Raw genomic sequence first — 19,741 nt, 5'->3', positions numbered from 1 at the left:
ACAAAGCTCTCGCTCCTCAGACAACCTTACTGTAAATTGCACCGACTGCGAGCTGCATTTTACCATATCCTGGTTAAGACTGTGCAATTGCCATGGGGGGCAACTAGGTATGCCACAAGTGTGCCTGATGTTTTACAGATGTCAGGGATTCTCAAACTATTTATTTTTCTGGGGTCCCCTTTGAAAATATTTCAGGCTGTGATGACCCCAGCTCCCAGGCCATGCCACCCTTACTTCTGCGCTGCTGCTGGAGGCGGCGCTGTCTTCAGAGCACCTGGCCAGCAGCTGCTGCTCTCTAGCCACCCAGCTCTGAACGGCTCTGGCTGTCAGCCATGCACGGGGCTGACAGTCACAGCCACAGCATGGGCGGGGGCTGACAGCTCATGACCTCCCCATAATAACCTCATGACCCCTTGAGGGGTCCTAACCCCCAACTGTGTTAGAAGACAAAAAGGCTTGTATTTACAATCAGTCTAACACCTGCCCATCTATGTGCTGGTGTAATACCACATAGCAGTGTAAAACAACAACAGAGGCAGGGAGGAGTCCAGTTGAAAAGCAGAAGGGAGCACACACGTGCCTACCAGGAACAGCCTGCCTGTTGCATTATCTGCCCATCCTGCTGCATCCCCCCGCCCCTTCCCTTGCAAAGGAGAAGGGAGAAACAAGTCTCAGTTGTGGAAATATCTGACCAAAAACAACATCTCTCGTCTGTTGGCTCGTCAGATGTGGTTGTTTTCTTACAGCTTAAGACCCTATCATGACCTACAGTCTAAACGCCATCTTCCTTCTTCTCTGGTTCCTTCAGCATAGAGGTAAAAAGTGCTTTTTGTTCCTTTTGTTTATGCGCTCATTTGTTCACATTACAGCATTTTCTTCTGCTGGTTTCTTTTGTTAATTTCCAGAGAGCCCCTCCAGGAGTTTGCACATTACTGCTATTTCTGTCTTTTAAATAGTCTGTCTTTTAAGAACTCATAAAGAAAACCCCTCAAGGAAGCGGGAATATGGAAGTAGTGCCGGGTAACCTAAATAAAATGGTTCAGGTCCTCTGTGGCAAGTTCTTCTCAAGGTAATGGCTCCAGGGATTAACTGGAGGGTAGGTATCTGCCCTGCATTGTGACAGTGGCACTTTGTGATGGCTTGTGTGAAAATCAGGTTCATGTAAACCTTGGCATTGTTATACAGGGTGAAGATGAGGAGGACGATGAATGATCATGTCCTAGACTCGAGAGTAGGGTCAGAAGAGACCACTCAGATTGGTTCTACCATACCACTGCTGCATTTTGAACAATCTCTCATTACGTCCCTTTTTCTAACATAGACTCTAACCTGCTCCTGACTCTGCTGTGATGATTCCCTGAGCATTTCCCTTGGGAGTATCCTGCAGCTCAGTTGCTTTTATAGTTACAAACCTTTCCCAGTGCTGTAACCCAAGCTTTTCCTTAACTTCAGCCCACTGCTCCTTGTTATGTCATCTGCAGAGGCCTTTCCTTCATTAGCATTATTACCTTGAAGATGTTTATAGATTGTGATCACGTTCTCCCTCCATCAGCCCCCTCTCCCCCCTCCCCCCACCACAAACTCTTCTCAGCAGTTTGTATTTAGCTCCTTTCATTTGGGGTAGTCAGATCGTAAATTTGGTTGCTAGGTAATTGTGATGTTGGTGTCACAATACAGTGTCATAATATGATGACATCACACCAATTTCAGATTACATTTTGGGGCTCTTCTAGTGTCCCACAGTGACCCTTTTGTAGAATGCAGGATGTCAGAGAATCCCAACAAAACCAGGACAGATGATCACTCCACCTTTCTCTTTATATCTCTATCCACCAGTTCTTGTATCACTGAAAGAATCAAAATTCCTATTGTGCAGAGAGACTTGTCCATAAGATTCTGACTCACTGTCCTAAGGGGATAATGAGGGAAGAGCACTGAAGCACAGTATTCACAGCACCTCATCTTTCTAGGCCAGGAAAGGTCAGGTGCATTTTGAAGATGATGCAATTTGTCTGTAGAGGACAGGGCAGCACAACTGCTCTGAATCTTGAGGGGCCAGTTTCCAGTTGATCTATCCATAGCGTCCAAGTACAGTGGTGACTAAGGTCTCTCCTTCCCCCATATTTATCATGGGAACAGTGACAGGAAATTAGCTCCATGGGTAAATGGAAAGAAAAAACGGTTGGTTGGAGCTGCACTGATGATTTTTTGATAACTTTTAAAATGCTTTGGACACTCCTCCGCTCCTATTGTTCTGTGTTCATTATGTCAAATGCTTTGAGATGGGAACTGCAGGTGCTAACATTAACAGATCAAAGGTTGTCTAGTGTTAGAACCAGACTCGTGATGCCAAAGGGACAGGGGCATGTACCCTGTGACATGGGCTTTCTGTCGGCATTTCCACAATACACAGTGTTCCCCTTTAACTTTTTTTTTCTTTATGCTAAACGAGAAAGGGAACAAGCCTAGTGGCAGTATCTCCTCTTTGCTTCTGCAGCCTCTGTTGTAATTTCCTATATATCACCACTTGGTGAATTGCAGCAGCAGATATCCTTCCAACAGCCTGACAACAATCACAGGAACTAGCTCCCGTCTCTCTTAAAGAGATATTATCACTCATGGCTACTGAAGATCTGCACAGTTCTGCTGATATAGTTCCTGTATCTGATGTGCAGACTTGCCCTTTGCTTTGCTGTTTAGATTGGCAAAAGATTTGACTGATGAAGCTGCCTCCTCTTAATATTTTTCACAGTCCCAATACTGGCCTGCCTGCAGTGTTCCTTCCTCACTCTCACACCTCAGGTATCCAAATACAGTTTCACTGACACGCACATTTACATACTGAAACAGGGGCATGGGATTTTAGAGGATGCATTATATAAAACGTCCAACTGGAATTAATTTTAGAAAATTGCTTTCCACTTTTGTCAGCCATAATATATTCTCACATACTGAGTAATCAGTCCACTTCCTCCCTTCCTCTTCCCCCATTCAGCATACTAGAGTTCTAGAGAAGAACTCACAGAGAAAAAGGGGAAGCCTGTAATTGCAAGTGTATCTAAAATTACACAATGTTTATCAAATGGACTCTGTAGATCACACGGGAATTGCCTTGCCAAAACAGGCCAGTGGTGCATGTAGTCCTGTATCATCCTCTTGTCTCTGACAAAAGCCAATCCTGGATGCTGTAGAGCTGAGTGCAACTGCCATGATAATGCATCTAATTGCATGTGTGTTGTGATAAATGCTAATGATGATCTCCTTTTGTGTAGGATGGCAGGTTGCAGGACAGAACGTCTCAGTACAACAGGAATCCCTGATCCAGGTTGCTTTTGCCCGTGAATCAGTATATATGATATGTAATGTCAGCTTCCCCTACACAAAGGAATACACCACTTTCAAAATCCGTTATTACCGGATGGACTCAGAAGGCAAGAGAGTCCCAATAAAAACTTTTCCAATATCTGAAGCAATCCCTCCTGGAAATGAGAACAAAATAGCATGGAAGTCTTTCAACCATACAATTGGGCCACTAGGAACCACCTCTGCAACTGGCACGTACTACTGCCAGGCCCAGTGGAAAAACACAACGTGTACAGGAAACGGGATATTCATTCTTGTTAGAGGTAAGCTCCACCAGCACCTCACCTAGCCAATGAGAGACCAGAAGAGGAGGTTTGAATGGCTAAAATCTGGCTGGAGTTTCCCCATATAAGGGTGATTTTTTTGCCCTTTCTTCTTTACATCAAAACAAGCTAGGAACTAGTAATACCTAGAACTTGGGTAGCACTTTTCGTTATCTCCATCTTACAGATGGGGAAGTGGAGGCACAGAGAGGCTAAGGCCTGGTTTACGCTACAAAGTTTTGCCAACATAGCTATATAGGCTAGGAGTGTCACCTTCCTCTAATTCAGGCAAAATACAACCGCTAACATCATGTTCCTTGCCTGCTGTTCTGATCACATCACCCCCTTTTTGAATCTCTCCACTGGCTTCCCATATTGTACCATATCAAACTCATTCTTTTAGCTCTCACTTTCATGGCTTTCACATTTCCTGCTTATCCACCTCTGTCACATGTCTTGTTTTCTGTGCTCCAGGAGAGATGCCAGCCTTGACTTCTCCTGGCCACTTCTTCCACAGAGTCTTTGTGATGAACTGTGTATGCATGTGAGGGAGAGCAGGGGGCGGGTTAGGACTGGAGTAGCAAAAGGTGAGGTGTCAAGAGTGAGATACAGGGGCAAAATAAGAGGAGTTGGCAAAGCTTGCAAAAGGCCAGCCTGTATCTGATTCTGTCCATCACTATCAGTCTTAGTTTGGAGACCTTTTAAATTCACCCAGGATGTGATTTAAAAGGATATAGTAAAAGTTATATTCTTCAGAACTGCTTGTGAGTTTTAGCCCTCTGACAGTTACTGAATTGTAAACTTTGGGGGCAAAAATGAACAGTGGTTTCTCACCTCCATTCATGCCATGAATTCTTTGCCTTCCTCCTCACAGACACAGGATACACAGAGCCCTCCCCTGGCACGTGGAAATTCCTTATCGCTCTTACCACTATACTTGCCATCCTGAGCATCACTGAAACAGCTGTGCTGCTGTGGAAGAGAAAGGCAAGTTATAAGATATGTATTACAAGTGGAGCTGGTAGCGATGCCTGTGGCTAAGGTTTCCTGACACTTCCTCATTATAAGACCCTATTTTTAGTTGCTTATAACTTTACCAAACTTTAACTGTTTGGGCTGAAATTTTCCATGCCAAGAGTCTACCTCAGGCTCTTTTTTGGTTTGTTTTAAGTTTCAGCAAAAATGTTTCAGCCGTTTCAGAGAACAAGACGAAGGGGAAATATATTGTTTTGTTCATGTTAATAGCTCCTGTGTGTCAACCAGACTGTGCATGCACTATCCCCACAGAGCAACTGAGCGTGCTGCCGCCCAGGGCTGCAGGGCTGAGCAGGACTTTCCCTGCAATTGTTCCTCACAGCAGCTAGAGTGGCTATGGTGCCAGGCACAGGAACTGAGAGCAGGAAGACTATCTCTCCTATGCTCCCAGTGCTCCCTGCCTGCTGGCACCCATGCAGTGTGGTGGACAAGCAACCAATCTGGAATGCAGAAATGCAAGAGCTAGACCTCTGGGGAGGGTGTGAAGTGGAGGAAACAGAATGGGACAAGGAGCCTTGGGTGGATATTGAGATTGGCTGGACAAGGAGCTGGGGAAAAGGAGACAGGGAGCTGGGGGGAGGGATACAGGAACTGGTTGGACAAGGAAATGGGGGCAAAGAGAATGAGGGGAGACTGAGATGAGAAGCCTGGGGAAGGAGACTGGGACTGGTAGCTAAGGTCAGGGAAGACTGGAACTCAAAGGAGACAACTGGGACTGTCTGGGTGAGAAGACTGGGACTAGGACTCTTCATCCCAGGGGGAAACTGGGATATGGAGCCAGGGGTGAGGAAGAGTCAGGACTGGGACAGTTTGTCAGGGCAGGATTTCCCCAAGGCAGGAACTGCAGAAGAGAGCTATAAACATGTCTTCCAAGGACACCCTCACAACTCCTGGTGTGGGGGTCATGCTGGGGTGAGGCTGATAGAGGGAGGGGCAGGACTGCAGCATGCAGCTTTGCAGAGCATTCAGGCAGTGACAGGGCAGCTTTCCTGGAGGCCCCCAGCCTCGCCAGTCCCGAGAGCATCCCATGATTGGGAGGGCTGAGAGTTCTGTACTGTGCCTTTTAAGGTTTGTCTACACCTGAAAGTTAATCCAGAATAAGTGGGAATCCAAAGTGGATTAAGCTAATTTGGAGTAAGGCACTTTTATTTTGGAATAAGAGCATCCACACCTAGAGTTAATCAGGAATAGCTATTATGGAATAACTCCCCATATAGACATGGAGAAGCATCACAGACTCCAAGTCTGTGCAGGAGGGAGCTCAGGGAGCAGCATGTAAGAAAATTGTCAGGCTTTTCAATTTTCCACTGTAGGCAGGTATGCTGGACCCGCTTTATCTTGTGGTGCTGCTTCTCTGCCTCTGGACTCTGCAGTATTACCTACCTCAAAGGTTCAGACATCATGAGATTTCCCTTCCCCCACAAAAAATCATGGGTTTGAGATGAAATTGCAAGCCCATTAGCAAGGATTTTCAATGAATCTATAAACTCAGGGGCTGCACCGTATGACTGGAGAATTGCTCACATAGTTCCTATTTTAAAAAAAAGGAAAACGTGATCCGGGTAAGTACAGGCCAGTTAGTTTGACCTCAGTAGTATGCAAGGTCTTGGAAAAAATGTTGAAAGAGAAAGTAGTTAAGGACATTGAGGTTAACGGTAATTGGGATGAAATACAACAAAAGGTTTACAAAAGGTAGATCATGCCAGACCAACCTGATCTCCTTTTTTGAGTAGACAACAGACTTTTTAGACAAAAGGAATGCAGTGGATCTAATTTACCTAGATTTCAGTAAGGCATTTGATATGGTTCCACATAGGGAATTATTAGTTAAATTGGAAAAGATGGGGATTAATATGAATATTGAAAGGTGGATAAGGAACTGGTTAAAGGGGAGACTACAAAGTGTCATACTGAAAGCTGAACTGTCAGGCTGGAGGGAGGTTACTAGTGGAGTTCCTCAGGGATCGGTCTTGGGACCGATCTTATTAACCTTTTTATTACTGACCTTGGCACAGAAAGTGGAAATGTTCTAATAAAGTTTGTGGATGACACAAAGATGGGAGGTACTGCCAGTACAGAGAAGGATCGGGATATACAGGAAGATCTGGATGACTTTGTAAACTGGAGTAATAGAAATAGGATGAAATTTAATAGTGGAAAGTGCAAGGTCATGCATTTAGGAACTAATAACAAGAATTTCTGCTATAAGCTGAAGACACATCAGTTGGAAGTGACAGAGGAGGAGAAGGACCTGGGCATATTGGTTGATCACAGGATGACTATGAGCCGCCAATGTGATGTGGCCATAAAAAAGCTAATGCGGTCCTTGGATGCATCAGATGAGGTATTTCCAGTAGAGATAGGGAGGTGCTAGTACTGTTATACAAGGCGCTGATGAGACCTCATCTGGAATACTGTGTGCAGTTCTGGTCCCCCATGTTTAAGAAAGATGAACTCAAACTGGAACAGGTGCAGAGAAGGGCTACTAGGATGATCTGAAGAATGGGAAACCTGCCTTAAGACAGGAGACTCAAAGAGCTTGGCTTGTTTAGCCTAACCAAAAGAAAGTTGAGGAGAGATATAACTGCTCTCTATAAATACATCAGAGAGATAAATACCAGGGAGGGAGAGGAATTATTTAAATTCAGCGCCAATGTGGGCACAAGAACTAATGGATATAAACTGGCCATTGGGAAGTTTAGACTTTAAATTAAATGCAGGTTTCTAACCATCAGAGGAGTGAAGTTCTGGAATAGCCTTCCAAGGGGTGCAGTGGGGGCAAAATACCTAGCTGGCTTTAAAACTGAACTTGATATATTTATGGAGGGGATGGTATGATGGGACAGTCTAATTTGGCAATTGACTGATCTTTGACTACTGGTGGTAGATATGCCAATGGCCTGCAAAGGGATGTTAGATGAGGTGGGTTCTGAGTTATTACAGAGAATTCTTTCTTGGGTGTCTGGCTGGTGAGTCTTGCCCACATGCTCAGGGTTTAACTGATCACCATATTTGGGGTCGAGAAGGAATTTTCCCCCAGGGCAGATTGGCAAAGTCTCTGGGGTTTTTTCGCCTTCCTCTGTAGCATAGGGCACAGGTTCACTTGCTGGTGGATTCTCTGTACCTTAAAATCTTTAAATCATGATTTGAGGGCTTTAATAACTCAGTCATAGGTCAGGGGTCTATTACAGGAGTGGATGGGTAAGGTTCTGTGGCCTCGTTGTGCAGGAGGTCAGATTAGATGATCATATTGGTCCCTTCTAACTTAGAGTCTATGAGTCTATAGTCTATGAAAAAATAGATTTTTTTTTTATTTGTCTTCTGATTATTGTTGCCAATTCATAGATTTAATTGTGAATCTTGCAACATGTGGTGCTTTGCTTAAAACCCCAGCTCCTGGAGTTATGTGATTATGTGAGAATCTCAGCTTTCACTTTTTTTTTGGAAAGGTAAATTTCTAGGCCTCAGTGGTTGTGGGGAGAAGTTTGAAAAGGTGGAAACCAAAAGAACCAACATTTTATTATTTTTAATCTCGTGATTTTTAAACCAGTCTCATCCTTCTGAGCACTTGGGGCTAGCAACACTGTTTGACCTTTAGAAAAGCGGCCTGGTCACACGCTATGCGTGATCATTTCAAGTTAAAAATTCAACCTAACGCGTGCGCGCGCGCACGCACGCACGCACGCACGCACACACACACACACACACGGGTTGCCAATTTTGGTTGGACATATTCCTGGAGGTTTCATCACATGACATAATCTGTAATTAATTCTAAACCTAACACACACATCCCTCCCTTCTTAGAAGGAGACTTCACTTAGGTCATGTCTTCATGTCTACACATACGGCACTGCAGCAGTACCTCTGTACCGAAAATCCGATGTTTGTCTTCTATGTTTTGTGCCTTTTGTATTCACGCTTTTAAGTTTTTCTTTACAACTGTGGGGGCTAGAAACTTCCTTTGTTTTTTTTGTAATGAAAGCGGAGATTGTGTTGTATTCACTTGACTTCAGTAGCCAGGGCTTTCGGAAAAATGTCAAACAGCATGAGACCTGCAGTAGAATGGCAATGCTGCAGTACATCTTCCCCAGTTCGCCACCCCCATCTTTCCTCCCCTGCACTTAATCTCAGGTTCCTTCCTGCCCCTGCTTCTCCCACAGTCTCATTTACTTTCCCCTCAGTATCTCTGCTGCTCCCACTCCCTAACTCTCTAAATTGTCTTGTCTTCCTATATTCACCTACTCCATCCCCGCCCCACCTGCCAGTGTCCTTCCCCGTGCCCCATATTCACCTGCTCTTTGCATGGCCCCTCCCTGCTTCCTGACAGCACACACCTTTGCTAAAATGTAGCCTGACTTTAAGTCTCATTGGATACAGTGGGAGGTGGTGGCCCTCTTTACTAGGGGCAGCCTCACTGCCACCTGCACAGGCTGTAAGGAAATGGTAGCCATGATAATGAAGAGCAGCCTGGCATCAGTCCCACTAATGGGGGATGGGAAATGGCGGCCTTTTTGAGAAAGGGCAAAACTTTACAAGGTTGCTTCTGTTCATCCCTAGATCACAAGAGGCTTAAAGTCAAAATACCCAACGTGAGTCTCACAAAAAATGTGATCGCTGGCAACTCGGTCTCTCTAACATCACAGTCTCGCCCGCTGTGTCCTGTGTGGCATGACGCAGGGGAGCAGCCCATGTGAGACTACAGCCTTGCACCCTGTCCCTTCTCAGGCTTCCATGATGTCTCTGTCCTGCCCACCGTGTGCTGTGAGGCTGCCAACTTGCTCCAGGCCCCTGTGAAATCGCTGCCTTTCACCCTGTGAGTCTGCTGCCTTGACTCCAGTCTCTGATTAATCGCTCTCTCTCTCACACACCTGCCAAACTACAGGCCTTTGGCCTGAACTTCAGGTCCTGGGGAGATTGTTCTGGCACACAAGGCTTTTGGTGCAGCCACAGCTATCAATCTTACAAATGCCAGGTTGCAGAGGGCACGGAAGCCTATCATCTTTATGATATGTGTATGGAGAAGGAGCTAACCAGCTTTTTAAAACAATAAAACCCAAAACGTATCAAAGCAGTGCTGATGCTGGGTGTTTTAATCATGATTGGTTATGGTTTTTTGTGTTTTATGAGGGGTTTTGTGTATGTTTGTAGGTATTTGGCCACTTGCAAATTATTGTAGAATTTCAAATAAACAGCGGGTAGGTTTCTTTCTCTTTTTGCTTCGGTTTCTTTCTGACTAAAATCTTGGTCTAGAATTTTCTAAAATCCCATGACCTGACAGTTGATGATTCCAGACCTGCCTCTCAAATCCATATTGCCTCCCCACTTTAGTTGGTCTACTTACAGGCCTGCTGACCCCTCACTGCCCCTGGGGGCGGGGCCTCAGCTCACATTGGGTATGTCTATATTGCAACTAAACACTTGTGGCTGGCCCATATCAGCTGTCTCAGGCTCGCAGGGCTTGGGCTATAGAGCCATTTATTTGTGGTGTAGATGTTCGGGCTAGGGCTGGAGCCCAGAGGATCCCATAGCCCAGGCTCCTACATCGCAGTTAAACAGCCCCATAACCTAAGTCCCTTGAGCCCAAGTCATCTGACATAGGCCAGCCATGAGTGTTTAATTGCACTGTAGACATATCCATTGAGGTAGTTACTGTGAATGGATGTGAGATGCAGCACCCCTCCTCCTTAGCAGGAAAAATGCCATGAATCTACATTGCAACCAAAATAATTAACTGAATGGAGGGAAAATAAGCACAGGTTGCACTAGCACCAAGGCCAAGGACTAACCCCTTCCCCTTTCTCAAGAAAGTTTAGCCAGATGTCTTCCTGGGAAGGAAATTTCAAGACCTTGCTGACATCTCCAAATTTTGAGTTGGCCCACAGATGCATAGATTTTTTTTTTTAACACCAGAAGGGACCAGGCTGATCTGCTGTATAATGCTGGCCACATAATTTCTTAACGCAAGTTATCTAGGCCTACAGATTTAAACGTTTCCCTAGTTACTAATGGATTGGAAAATAGTTCATCATCTTCATGTGATATGAGACAAATGTCATCCTGCTTCTTTCCCAATACAGAACAGAAATACTTATCAAATACTTCTGCCTTTTCCGCATTGTTACTAACAATTTTCCTTAGCCATGAGAGTGTTTGTGGTAGTAGTGGTTTCCCTCTCCCATATTGCTAGTATGACACTCTCCTTCAGAAAAAGAAAATCCCTCCACAAAGTCATGAATCAAGTGAATTAATATTGCCTTGTATTATGCTGCACCTTACGTGTCTGTCCTTTGTATACACACCATATGGGGGTATGACCGTGTCAGATCTCACAAGCTAAGCACTGTTTGTTTGGTTTGTATTTGAATGGGAGATCTCTATGGAAAACTCATTTGCTGCAGGAAATGGTGTTGATGATTCCATAAGAGGTCATCTTCTTTCAAGTCAGTACTGGACCAATCCCTCAGTGTAGTACTGACCAGTAAAGGTCTCTTGGTACTCTTCTCAAGGGTCGTGATGTTAGCAATATTTTCCTGACCAAGTTCTATTTTAAGTAACTGCTCTCTGCCTCTCTAACATTCCGCCTACAGTTGCAGCTGGATTGGGTACTCTTTGTTTCCTGTCCTACAGCAGCTGTTAAATAGTTGCAAGCTCCACCCCAGAGATGGCTGTGTTTCAGTGTTGGAAGTCATTTTTGCATAAATACAGAGTCTGGTTCTCTTGTCACTTACACAGTTTTACACTAATGTAACTCAACTGATTTCACTGGTTTACACTGGTGCGAAAGGAGAGTCAAACCATCTGTCTTCAAAGTGGTCTTTTGTGATGAAAGTGCTATAGAAATGTGAGTCCCTAGTTATCACTGATCATGTGTCAAGTACAAGAATCATACAAACATTTATTTCACATTTTGGAGTGTCGTGTGTTTACAACAGACCTGTCATTTAGTGTCTCGTCCTAAGTAGGTGATGTGTTCTTGGAAGAGCTATCTCCAGAGGTGCCCAGACCCGAGTACGGTAACCCAAGCCCCTTCAGGAAGCTCAGAACCATCCGGCTCCATCTACACTGTGAGTAACAGAATTACCTTCATCCCCGATGTGGCCTACTGCTAGACCTGCATGTTTACCCCAGCTTGGCACCTGTAGGAATGGGTGATCTGCAGGGGCAGGAGAGAGAGATAATGCAATCCATTCACCTGAGTATTAGGAAGGATTTGATTCCAAAGAATAGGCTGGAGAAAAGGTGAAATCTCTTCTTACGCTGTCTCCTCTCTATAACGTTTGCCCTCTTTTGCTTAGAATAAAATTGATATCCTTTTACCACTCCTGGAAGTGGCCAAAGACGGCTGTTTCATTCCTGTAGCCTGGGCGTAGCAATGCATCTATTTACCCAAGCAGACGAAGGAATTGCTTAAGCTGGTCGGCAGGGCAAATGTGTGAATGTGTGTGTGTGTGTGGGGGGAAATGGATGAAAGTGAGCAGAGAAGAATATTGACTGAATATCAGGCAACCTTTTCTGAGCAGGAGATCTATAATGGAGTAGAAAAGTCTCGCAAGGGGAGAGATGGAAGCTCAGTTGCATGAATCATTTATGACTGGACAAAGCTCTGGAGAACGGTCTGTAGGGAATGAAGCTAATGACCTGCCAAGCAGGGTGGGAGAAAAGGGTGGGATGCTGATGTGGACAAAGTGATGGACTAGATCTTTTGTAGCTCAAACTTCAAGGGTTCTTATGAGGACAGTAGGGTTTGGTTTGGTTTGGTTTTTTAATTTTTGGAACTGAGGTTTGAAAAAAACAGGTGGAAATAACAGAGTAATAATTTGGGGGAGGGGAACTAAGTTGATAAATCTTTTACTTTTAGAAATAAATTTCTTTTCCATTCAACTTTTTAGTAAAAAAAGGAGAGTTTTCCTGTAAAAGGGGATGATTTCTGCAAGGAAGTTAAAAAAAAATTCCAATCCATTTCTCACTCAGCCAGCGTTGTCATGCATCCTCAGCTCCACCTTAATTACGTGTTCCGTCATGTTGCCTCGTTCAAGGTGCCTGCATGAAGTTTAAAATAACAGGCTGGATTTGAATAGTGTTTTAAACACTGGGCCAGCTGTGTGAAAGTCTCCCTGGGAAGGGCTGGTGAGCATGCTAGTGCAATCCACCTCATTGCTCCTTCTCCATGAGGGGCTGGGAGCTGGCTGAGGTAGCCCCCAAAATATCCTTTGGATTGCTTTAGAATGGGGCAAAACTAAGCTCCCTGATGCACTAATTAGCTAAGCTCCCTAATGCACTAATTTAGTGTCTCTTCCCAAAGAGACCCTGGCCAGAACATAAAGCTGCCATTCCCTGGCACAAACCTGGGATGAATGCCTCCTCCAGCACAGCTACCCAGGGATGCAGATTACACCCCTATTCCCCAGTGCCAGTGGATGTGAATCAAGCTAATCTAACAGGACAGGGTAAAACGGAGTGCTGTGATGCCCGAAGCACCTCCTTTGGTCCCATCCCCGCTATGAAAAGCTAGTGTGGTGCTGAAGCTGGTTACTACATAGTAGCACACATAGCCTGATTTCTCTGTTGCTGGGAGAAAAATGCTCTGTGACCAGCATGAAAGGAACAGAGAGTGAGGGAGATGAGAGAGCAGCTCTGTGTGCGTGCACATGCATGTGTGCATACATGTTGGGGATTGTGTGCCAAACGAGTAACTTGTTGAAGACACTAAGTGGTTAAATGAAATAACAGTTAAGTTTGTCTCTTTTAAGGGGCAAGGGCAGTGTTTAATTTGTAATGAAAGAGGTGCCAGGGCTCAAGCAATTTTTTTACATTAGTAACTGATGCAGGACTCCGCAGAGGTGCCAGGGCTATGAACTGCCAAGCGGCTTGGGTTTGGCTCAGCCCTGGCAAACCCTGGCACAAATTAAGCACTGGGCGAGTAGGGGTACACGTGATGCTCTGCTCATTTTGGCTGCCCCTTCTGTCTCGGGGCCCCTTTGCAGGCTGTTCATCTCCCTCCTAATACACTCTGCTCTTCTTTAAATCATGATTGCTGTGGACTTGATCATCATGGGTTCTGAACATTGGTAACTCTCAGGGAAATGAATGGGGTGACAGATGCCCAGCGCCTCCCAAGATCAACCCCCAGTCACTTGCTCTTTCTCTTTGCTGTATTAATGAGACATGACAGCCTCTCTCACTTTTCAATCCCTCTACTAACATCACCTGCCCCTCCTGTCTGCCTAAGCTCCTCCCATCTTCCTGTTGCCAGAGAAACAGCCACCTTAGCAACCTGCTGTCATCCTTGAAATATACATGGAAAAGTCCTCTTGATTGTTGTATTAGATCCTCCAGGCAGATCTGGAACATCATTCAATCTGACATGCATCTTCAGTGACACGATTATCTGAGAGACAAGGAGTTGCTCGCACATGTATAGGGGGTGTATGTGTGTGTTTCTGCATGTGCTTATGTGTGAGCATTCAGGGGAATGCGTGGGTGTATGTATGTAAGTGTGATTTAAAGTGTGTGTGTGAAACAGTGTGGGTGCACGCATGCACATGTGGGTATCAGTTCCTATATTATTTCTGCATTCTAAAGAGGAAGACTATTTCCAGGTTTAAAAAACAAATGCAAATTGTCCCATTGTGAGTGACTATGAAGTTCCTGCCTTTTGCTGTCCTGTTGGGCATCAGGACATCAGCTCAGCCTCGCTTCCCATCCCCAAATTCCCAGAGTGGTTATGACTGGAACCTGGGAGGGATGTGCACACGAATGCCATATTGTACCATCCAGTGCTCACCTTGATTGCAGGTTCAACTTCTGATCCCTTGAGCAGTGAATTTCCCTCATAGTGGAGGGTCTTATTCTGCATTATCTGAGGAATTTGGGGTACATGGAGGCAGGTGGGGCGGGGGGGAGGGACAGTTCCTGCTTTTTTAGATTTATACACTAGGAAGAAAAAAACCTCATCATGTCTCCATGATTCAAAATCATAATAAGGACAGGATTGCCCTGTGCATTTAGGGGAGGAAGCAGTTTCCTCTCATCCAGATTTAGGCCTTTTGCAGACTTCAGGATCTCTTGCAGATTTTGGGGATACAGGATTTAGGCTCAGAACTCAAATTTAGGATGTATGGCAATCCCTAACCGCAGCAGGCAACTGTGCATGTTTTAACCCATGTGCACTGCATGTTTCTGATGTGACACAAGCCCTCTTTCCTCTCCCCATTCTAGTGCCTAGAATCCCACCAAGCTGACGTCTATTGTGTCCTTGAGAACGACACAAACAGCCTGTCGCTTGAGAAGAATCCCACTGCTAAGGTAAGTCTCCTCTCAAATGGTCCTGACCCTTTCCTGCTGGGGGTTCCCTTTGAAATTGAGCGTGTCATAGAAACCACCACAGAGCTGCTGTGTCCTTACAAAGGCAGTAAATCTAACTGCTGCTTCCACTCCTCCCAGCCAGAAAAGGAAAGGATGAGTTCCTCCCGCCCCTAAGCTGGGTTTATGCATGTCAAATCTCTCTTCTCTCTGGTTAAACAGTTGTTTTGTCAAACATTATTCATCAGGGGAGGCCTGGTTGGTATAGATGCTCCGATATGAGGTTTGCTCTAAGGCATGGTGGGAGATTTGAGATCATTTCTGGCAGGGGAAATCTCCCTGTCTGTAGACCAGACTAGTCCTTCATGGAATATGGCCTGGTCCTGGCCTCCAATTTGGACCTTTTGGATTGCTCAGGCAGTGCAAAGATTGGGCTGCTGAAGATTTGTCCAGCGTGGGGAAGTCTCTGTCTAGGAGCATGTGGGACGCTACTTTACTCCAGCCATCCACAATTGGTATAACAGCCCCTTGAGGGCCATTACCATGAGCCAAAGGTTTAAAGGAGCTCTCAGGCTGCTCTAACTTCTGCCAGGGTTGATGCAATCTCTGGCAGCCCTGGAGATCAGGGAAAGGGAACATACAGCCACGTTCAGCCCCCTCTGCATTCTGGGCCTACACTGAGTGCAGATCAGCCAGCCCTGGCAACGGCGCTTGGTGTCCTCTGAGCCCCATATATAATTTGTCAAGATGAAAACCATACTGAGTGAAAATGCTTCCTGAGCAACCGCTCAAGAGATTGACAAGAGTCAGCTGCTTAACAGAAGTGATGTTCTAATAAAAATGAAGCAGAATTGTGCCCTGTATGGTAGGGGACGTTTTGGGGCAGTCTCAGGATGAGAGAGAGCCTCCTGTAGGTGGACTCCTGTGCAGGTTTTCCTGTATTGTGTGGCTTTGTTTGTTGTTGGATTTTTGTAGATTCTTTTTGTGCTACTGTGAACACTTTGGATTCAATGGCTTTTCCCAGTTGTTGCTGTTTTATTACTGTGAGTGGGATGGAGCCCCTGCCTCGCAGTTAGTCTCTGGTAGCAGCCCTCCTTAGTGGTTAGGGGTAGGGGAACCCAGGACCTTCCCACCAGGTTCTGACCTAGGGGCAGTCTTGGACACCACAGGAAAGGCGTCCACTACGTGTGGTCCAGCTAACATCCTTTCCTGGGTCTCTTCCTACCACTCTGTCCCTCCTTGGGGTATCTCATGGCTTGCAGTTATCCCTATAACCTGGTCCATGAGCCTTTGCAGTCTGAGAAGTCCCAGCTTCATGCAACCACTCTCCTCCTGGGGATACCCTCCTGGCACAGTCCTTCCATCACAGTGGCTGCAGCCCTCTGTCTCTCCACCCACCACCATTTAGTGCTGAAGAAACTCTCTCTTTAAGTACCTCCTCCAACTAGAACATGCCTGGCTGAAGTGGGGCTTCCTGGGCTTAGAGTTGTCCCTGCACCCTTGTCTCTCTCAAGCATGAGGTTTCCCCATCACAATTACATTTTGTACTTCACTCAGTTAGGAGAGTGAAACAAGGTTGGTGAGTTTTGCCTCATTCCAGCTGGGTTCACTTTCTGGTTCTTCTGCATATTATATCTCCAGGATCCAGTGAGAAAATAATGTCTCACATTACCAATGATAACAGAACAAAAAGGACAAGAACATAAAGGAATAACAAAAATAAGTCAGGTTAACGCAGTGAAAAGGTCCTTGTTTACAAACTACCTCCAGCCTGCTCTGTTCCTACCTTCTGAATCCAGTCGACACCAGTTGTTTCCTACTGCCTAAACTCTGTGGAACTTTGTGTCCAGAATGCGCTGGGCATTCCAGGTGCTGTAACCACACATCCTTTCACCATGGTTCTTAAACTTGGCACAGGTGTGTTTAGGTTGCAAAGATATGAGGAGTGCTGGGTAATAAAAAACCAATCCCTTTCCTCCCCCCCAAAACCCTTAATTTTATTGACATTATTTTTTGTAACAGAAGCATTCTATTCATATTCTCTTTTCTTACTAAAACTTTTAGGGATGAACCTTCTTGGCAAGTTAAAAATTGTAGTGTAGACAGTGCCTAGGGGCTGAATCCACTGCTGGCATAAACGGATGCAACTCTGAATGCGGCCCTCCAACTGCATATTGACTTTGGAACATGGCATAACAGGAACTGCCATATTGGATCAGACCAATGGTCCATCTAGTCCAGTATCTTGTCTCCAATAAGCAGCAGCTTCAGTAGGCAGTTATGGGAAAGTTTCCTCCTCACGCCTAATAGTTAGAGGTTTGGCATATGTCCCAGAGCTTGAGTGTTCATATCCCTTCCAAAACTCTTGTTTACTTTAAATATATATTTATTATTGTAACACTGAATATCCCTGTTATCCATAGAAATATCTGGAACTTTCTGGAATCATGCCAAGCTCTTAGCCTTAGTGATATCTTGTGGCAGAGCGCTTAACAGGCCAATTGCACATTGTGTGGGGAAAAAATTCCTTTTATCACTTTTACATTTTTGCCATCTTTCAGTTTCATTGAAGTCCCCTTGTTCTTGTGTTCTGACACAGGAAGCACAGGAGATTCCAAATTACCTTTTATCCCATTCATTTTTTTGTAGACTTTAATCATGATCACTCTTCTTTGGGCAATCTGAGTAATTCAGTCGGGTGCTGAGGTGCTAGGTCCACATCATGTTGCTCTACACTAAATATGGAGTTCTTGGAGTGTTATTGGAACCCTTGTTGCGCCACATGCCAGACAGTTAATTTGGAGGTTAGAGCAAAGCTAGGGCAAAGTAGCCTGTTACTGAGTGATGTGGGTACATCTCTTGTAGCTTCAAGACATGGTCAGCTCACAACCAGACAGAGTTGGAGATAGAAATGAAGACTGTGGGAAAGCAGAGAAGAGGAAAAAGAAGAAAAAAACGGTAAGAGCCTTCTGCAACCCCACCATCAAAAGCAGCCTCAGATCTTGTGTTCAGATGATCGCATCATTCAGAAAGTAGAGATTGAGCATTGTCGTGGTATTTTAAATCTCACCCTCACTTAGCAGGTGTCCCATGTCCAGACTCAGCTCTGTGAGGGAATAGGGATGGAGGGGAGGTTCTCTAGCAGGTGCAATGTTAGGAATGGAATGGGAAGGTTTGCATTAGGGAGCTCCCATCTGCTTAAGGGCTAGCCTCTGTCTGCAGTCAACATGGAGTGGTTGAAAGCTGGAATGTCAGGATAAACTTGGTGGGCCAGATTAATCTGTGGTGTAATTCTATCAGAGTCAGTAAGGATAAATTTGGCCCAAAATGTCTATGTCTATGCCTTTATCTGTGCTAGAGAATTTTCATGTGCTGCCAACCACTGCAACCCCCTGGTTCCCCTGTAGCACATGACATGTCCACACATAAAATTACAATAAATATCACACAAGTATTTGCACCACAATTAGGACTGCACTTCCTTTGAGCAAGGCTGGCCACAGTTGCTCTCTCTACACTGAGGAATGTCTTAGATTCACCCACCGTTGTCCTAGCACTGGTGCTGTTTCACCGATGCTAGTAATAGTGGGAGGGCTAGTCTAGAATAGCTGCCAGTGTTTTTTACCACCCTTTCTGGTAATCCTGCTCATGGTAGTCCTAGGCAACATGATGACAAAATGACAGTGATTGGTTTATACCAGCGCTCTCACGGGTGGGACCACCAGCACAGTGGCAATGTTTGCTAGGAATGCCATATGTGGATGCAGGGCATGGATGCACCTATAACTGGAAGGGTAGTGTGGGCACAGTGCATCACTGCAATATGAACCTGTTCAGCTAATAATGAAAAGGTCAATTGTCTAGCAGACATGCACCCTTCAGAGTGTCTGCACTAGGCTTTTTTGGTAAAAATGTTTCCCACTGGTGCCACGGAGGAAGTACTAGTGTAGACAGGGCTTCATGCAGCCACTGGCATTTCAACTACCCAGTTGTCTAAACCTTGCTTACAGCAGGAGTATATGATCCAATGCTTACAGTGTCAGTGCTTTGTCTATGTGGAGAAAAGATTCAACTATTGAAGAAATCAAACTGAGGAGGTCAGGGAATTCCTCTTTCACAGAATCCAGACAGATTCATTTTTACTTTTGGAATCACCAAAATCAATCCCCCTTCCCTTCCCAGTTGGATTGCTTTTTTGGAGCAGTGGAAAATAGGAGGCACTTTTATGTCTTGGGCAGGGCTATTGAGTTCATCTCCAGTGGAGCAGCATTCCACTGGCTGAATGAATTCCATTCCATGGATCACTAATGCTCATTGCTAGTAGAATGAGCTGAAAAGGACCATTCTTAAGAATCAACTTGGCTTCTGTTGAATAATTTTTCTCCATTTCTTTTTTCTTTTTATTATTTTGTAGAAATCTCAGCAAGAAACTCCAGAAGAACCCTTTGATATGCTGTATGAGAATATCTAAAGGGAAAGACTGATTGTTGCATAGATTATACATCTCTGAGTTTGAGGGAACTGCCCCCTCACATCTTTAGTATCCATCTTAGCTCTCCAAAGACTCACAGCACACTGAGGATAGAGCCCTGTGTAACTCCCCCACCGCAGTCTCTTTCTATTCTGTTCTTAATTAACCTCAGAATTCCTCTGTTCTGATCTCAGGGTGGCACAGGCTGCATGGGTCTTCTTCAGCGGATACAGTTTTCAGTTATTTATAGGTCTGACTTTTAAAGATAGTGTAGTCAGGATCTGTACAAGTTTCCCTCACCCAG

The 19,741-nt window shown here is 45.1% G+C and overlaps 1 protein-coding gene across 1 annotated transcript; it reads left to right on the top strand.

Annotated features, from left to right (window-relative positions):
- The first annotated feature begins 694 nt into the window (after window positions 1-694).
- NFAM1 (NFAT activating protein with ITAM motif 1) lies at window positions 695-19,437 on the top strand. Its single transcript, XM_067559050.1, is given in 8 exon segments — window positions 695-815; window positions 3,273-3,626; window positions 4,501-4,613; window positions 11,597-11,728; window positions 14,883-14,969; window positions 17,832-17,924; window positions 17,996-17,998; window positions 19,381-19,437. Coding segments are annotated over 8 exon segments (894 nt in total). The 5' UTR covers window positions 695-760.
- Window positions 19,438-19,741: the final 304 nt, after the last annotated feature.

The sequence above is a fragment of the Emydura macquarii genome, unplaced genomic scaffold, assembly GCF_026122565.2.
Source record: "Emydura macquarii macquarii isolate MOO-44397 ecotype Brisbane River unplaced genomic scaffold, CSIRO-AGI_Emac_v2 contig_2205, whole genome shotgun sequence".
Lineage (NCBI taxonomy): Eukaryota > Metazoa > Chordata > Testudines > Chelidae > Emydura > Emydura macquarii.
This window is presented reverse-complemented; position numbering and strand designations above follow the sequence as displayed.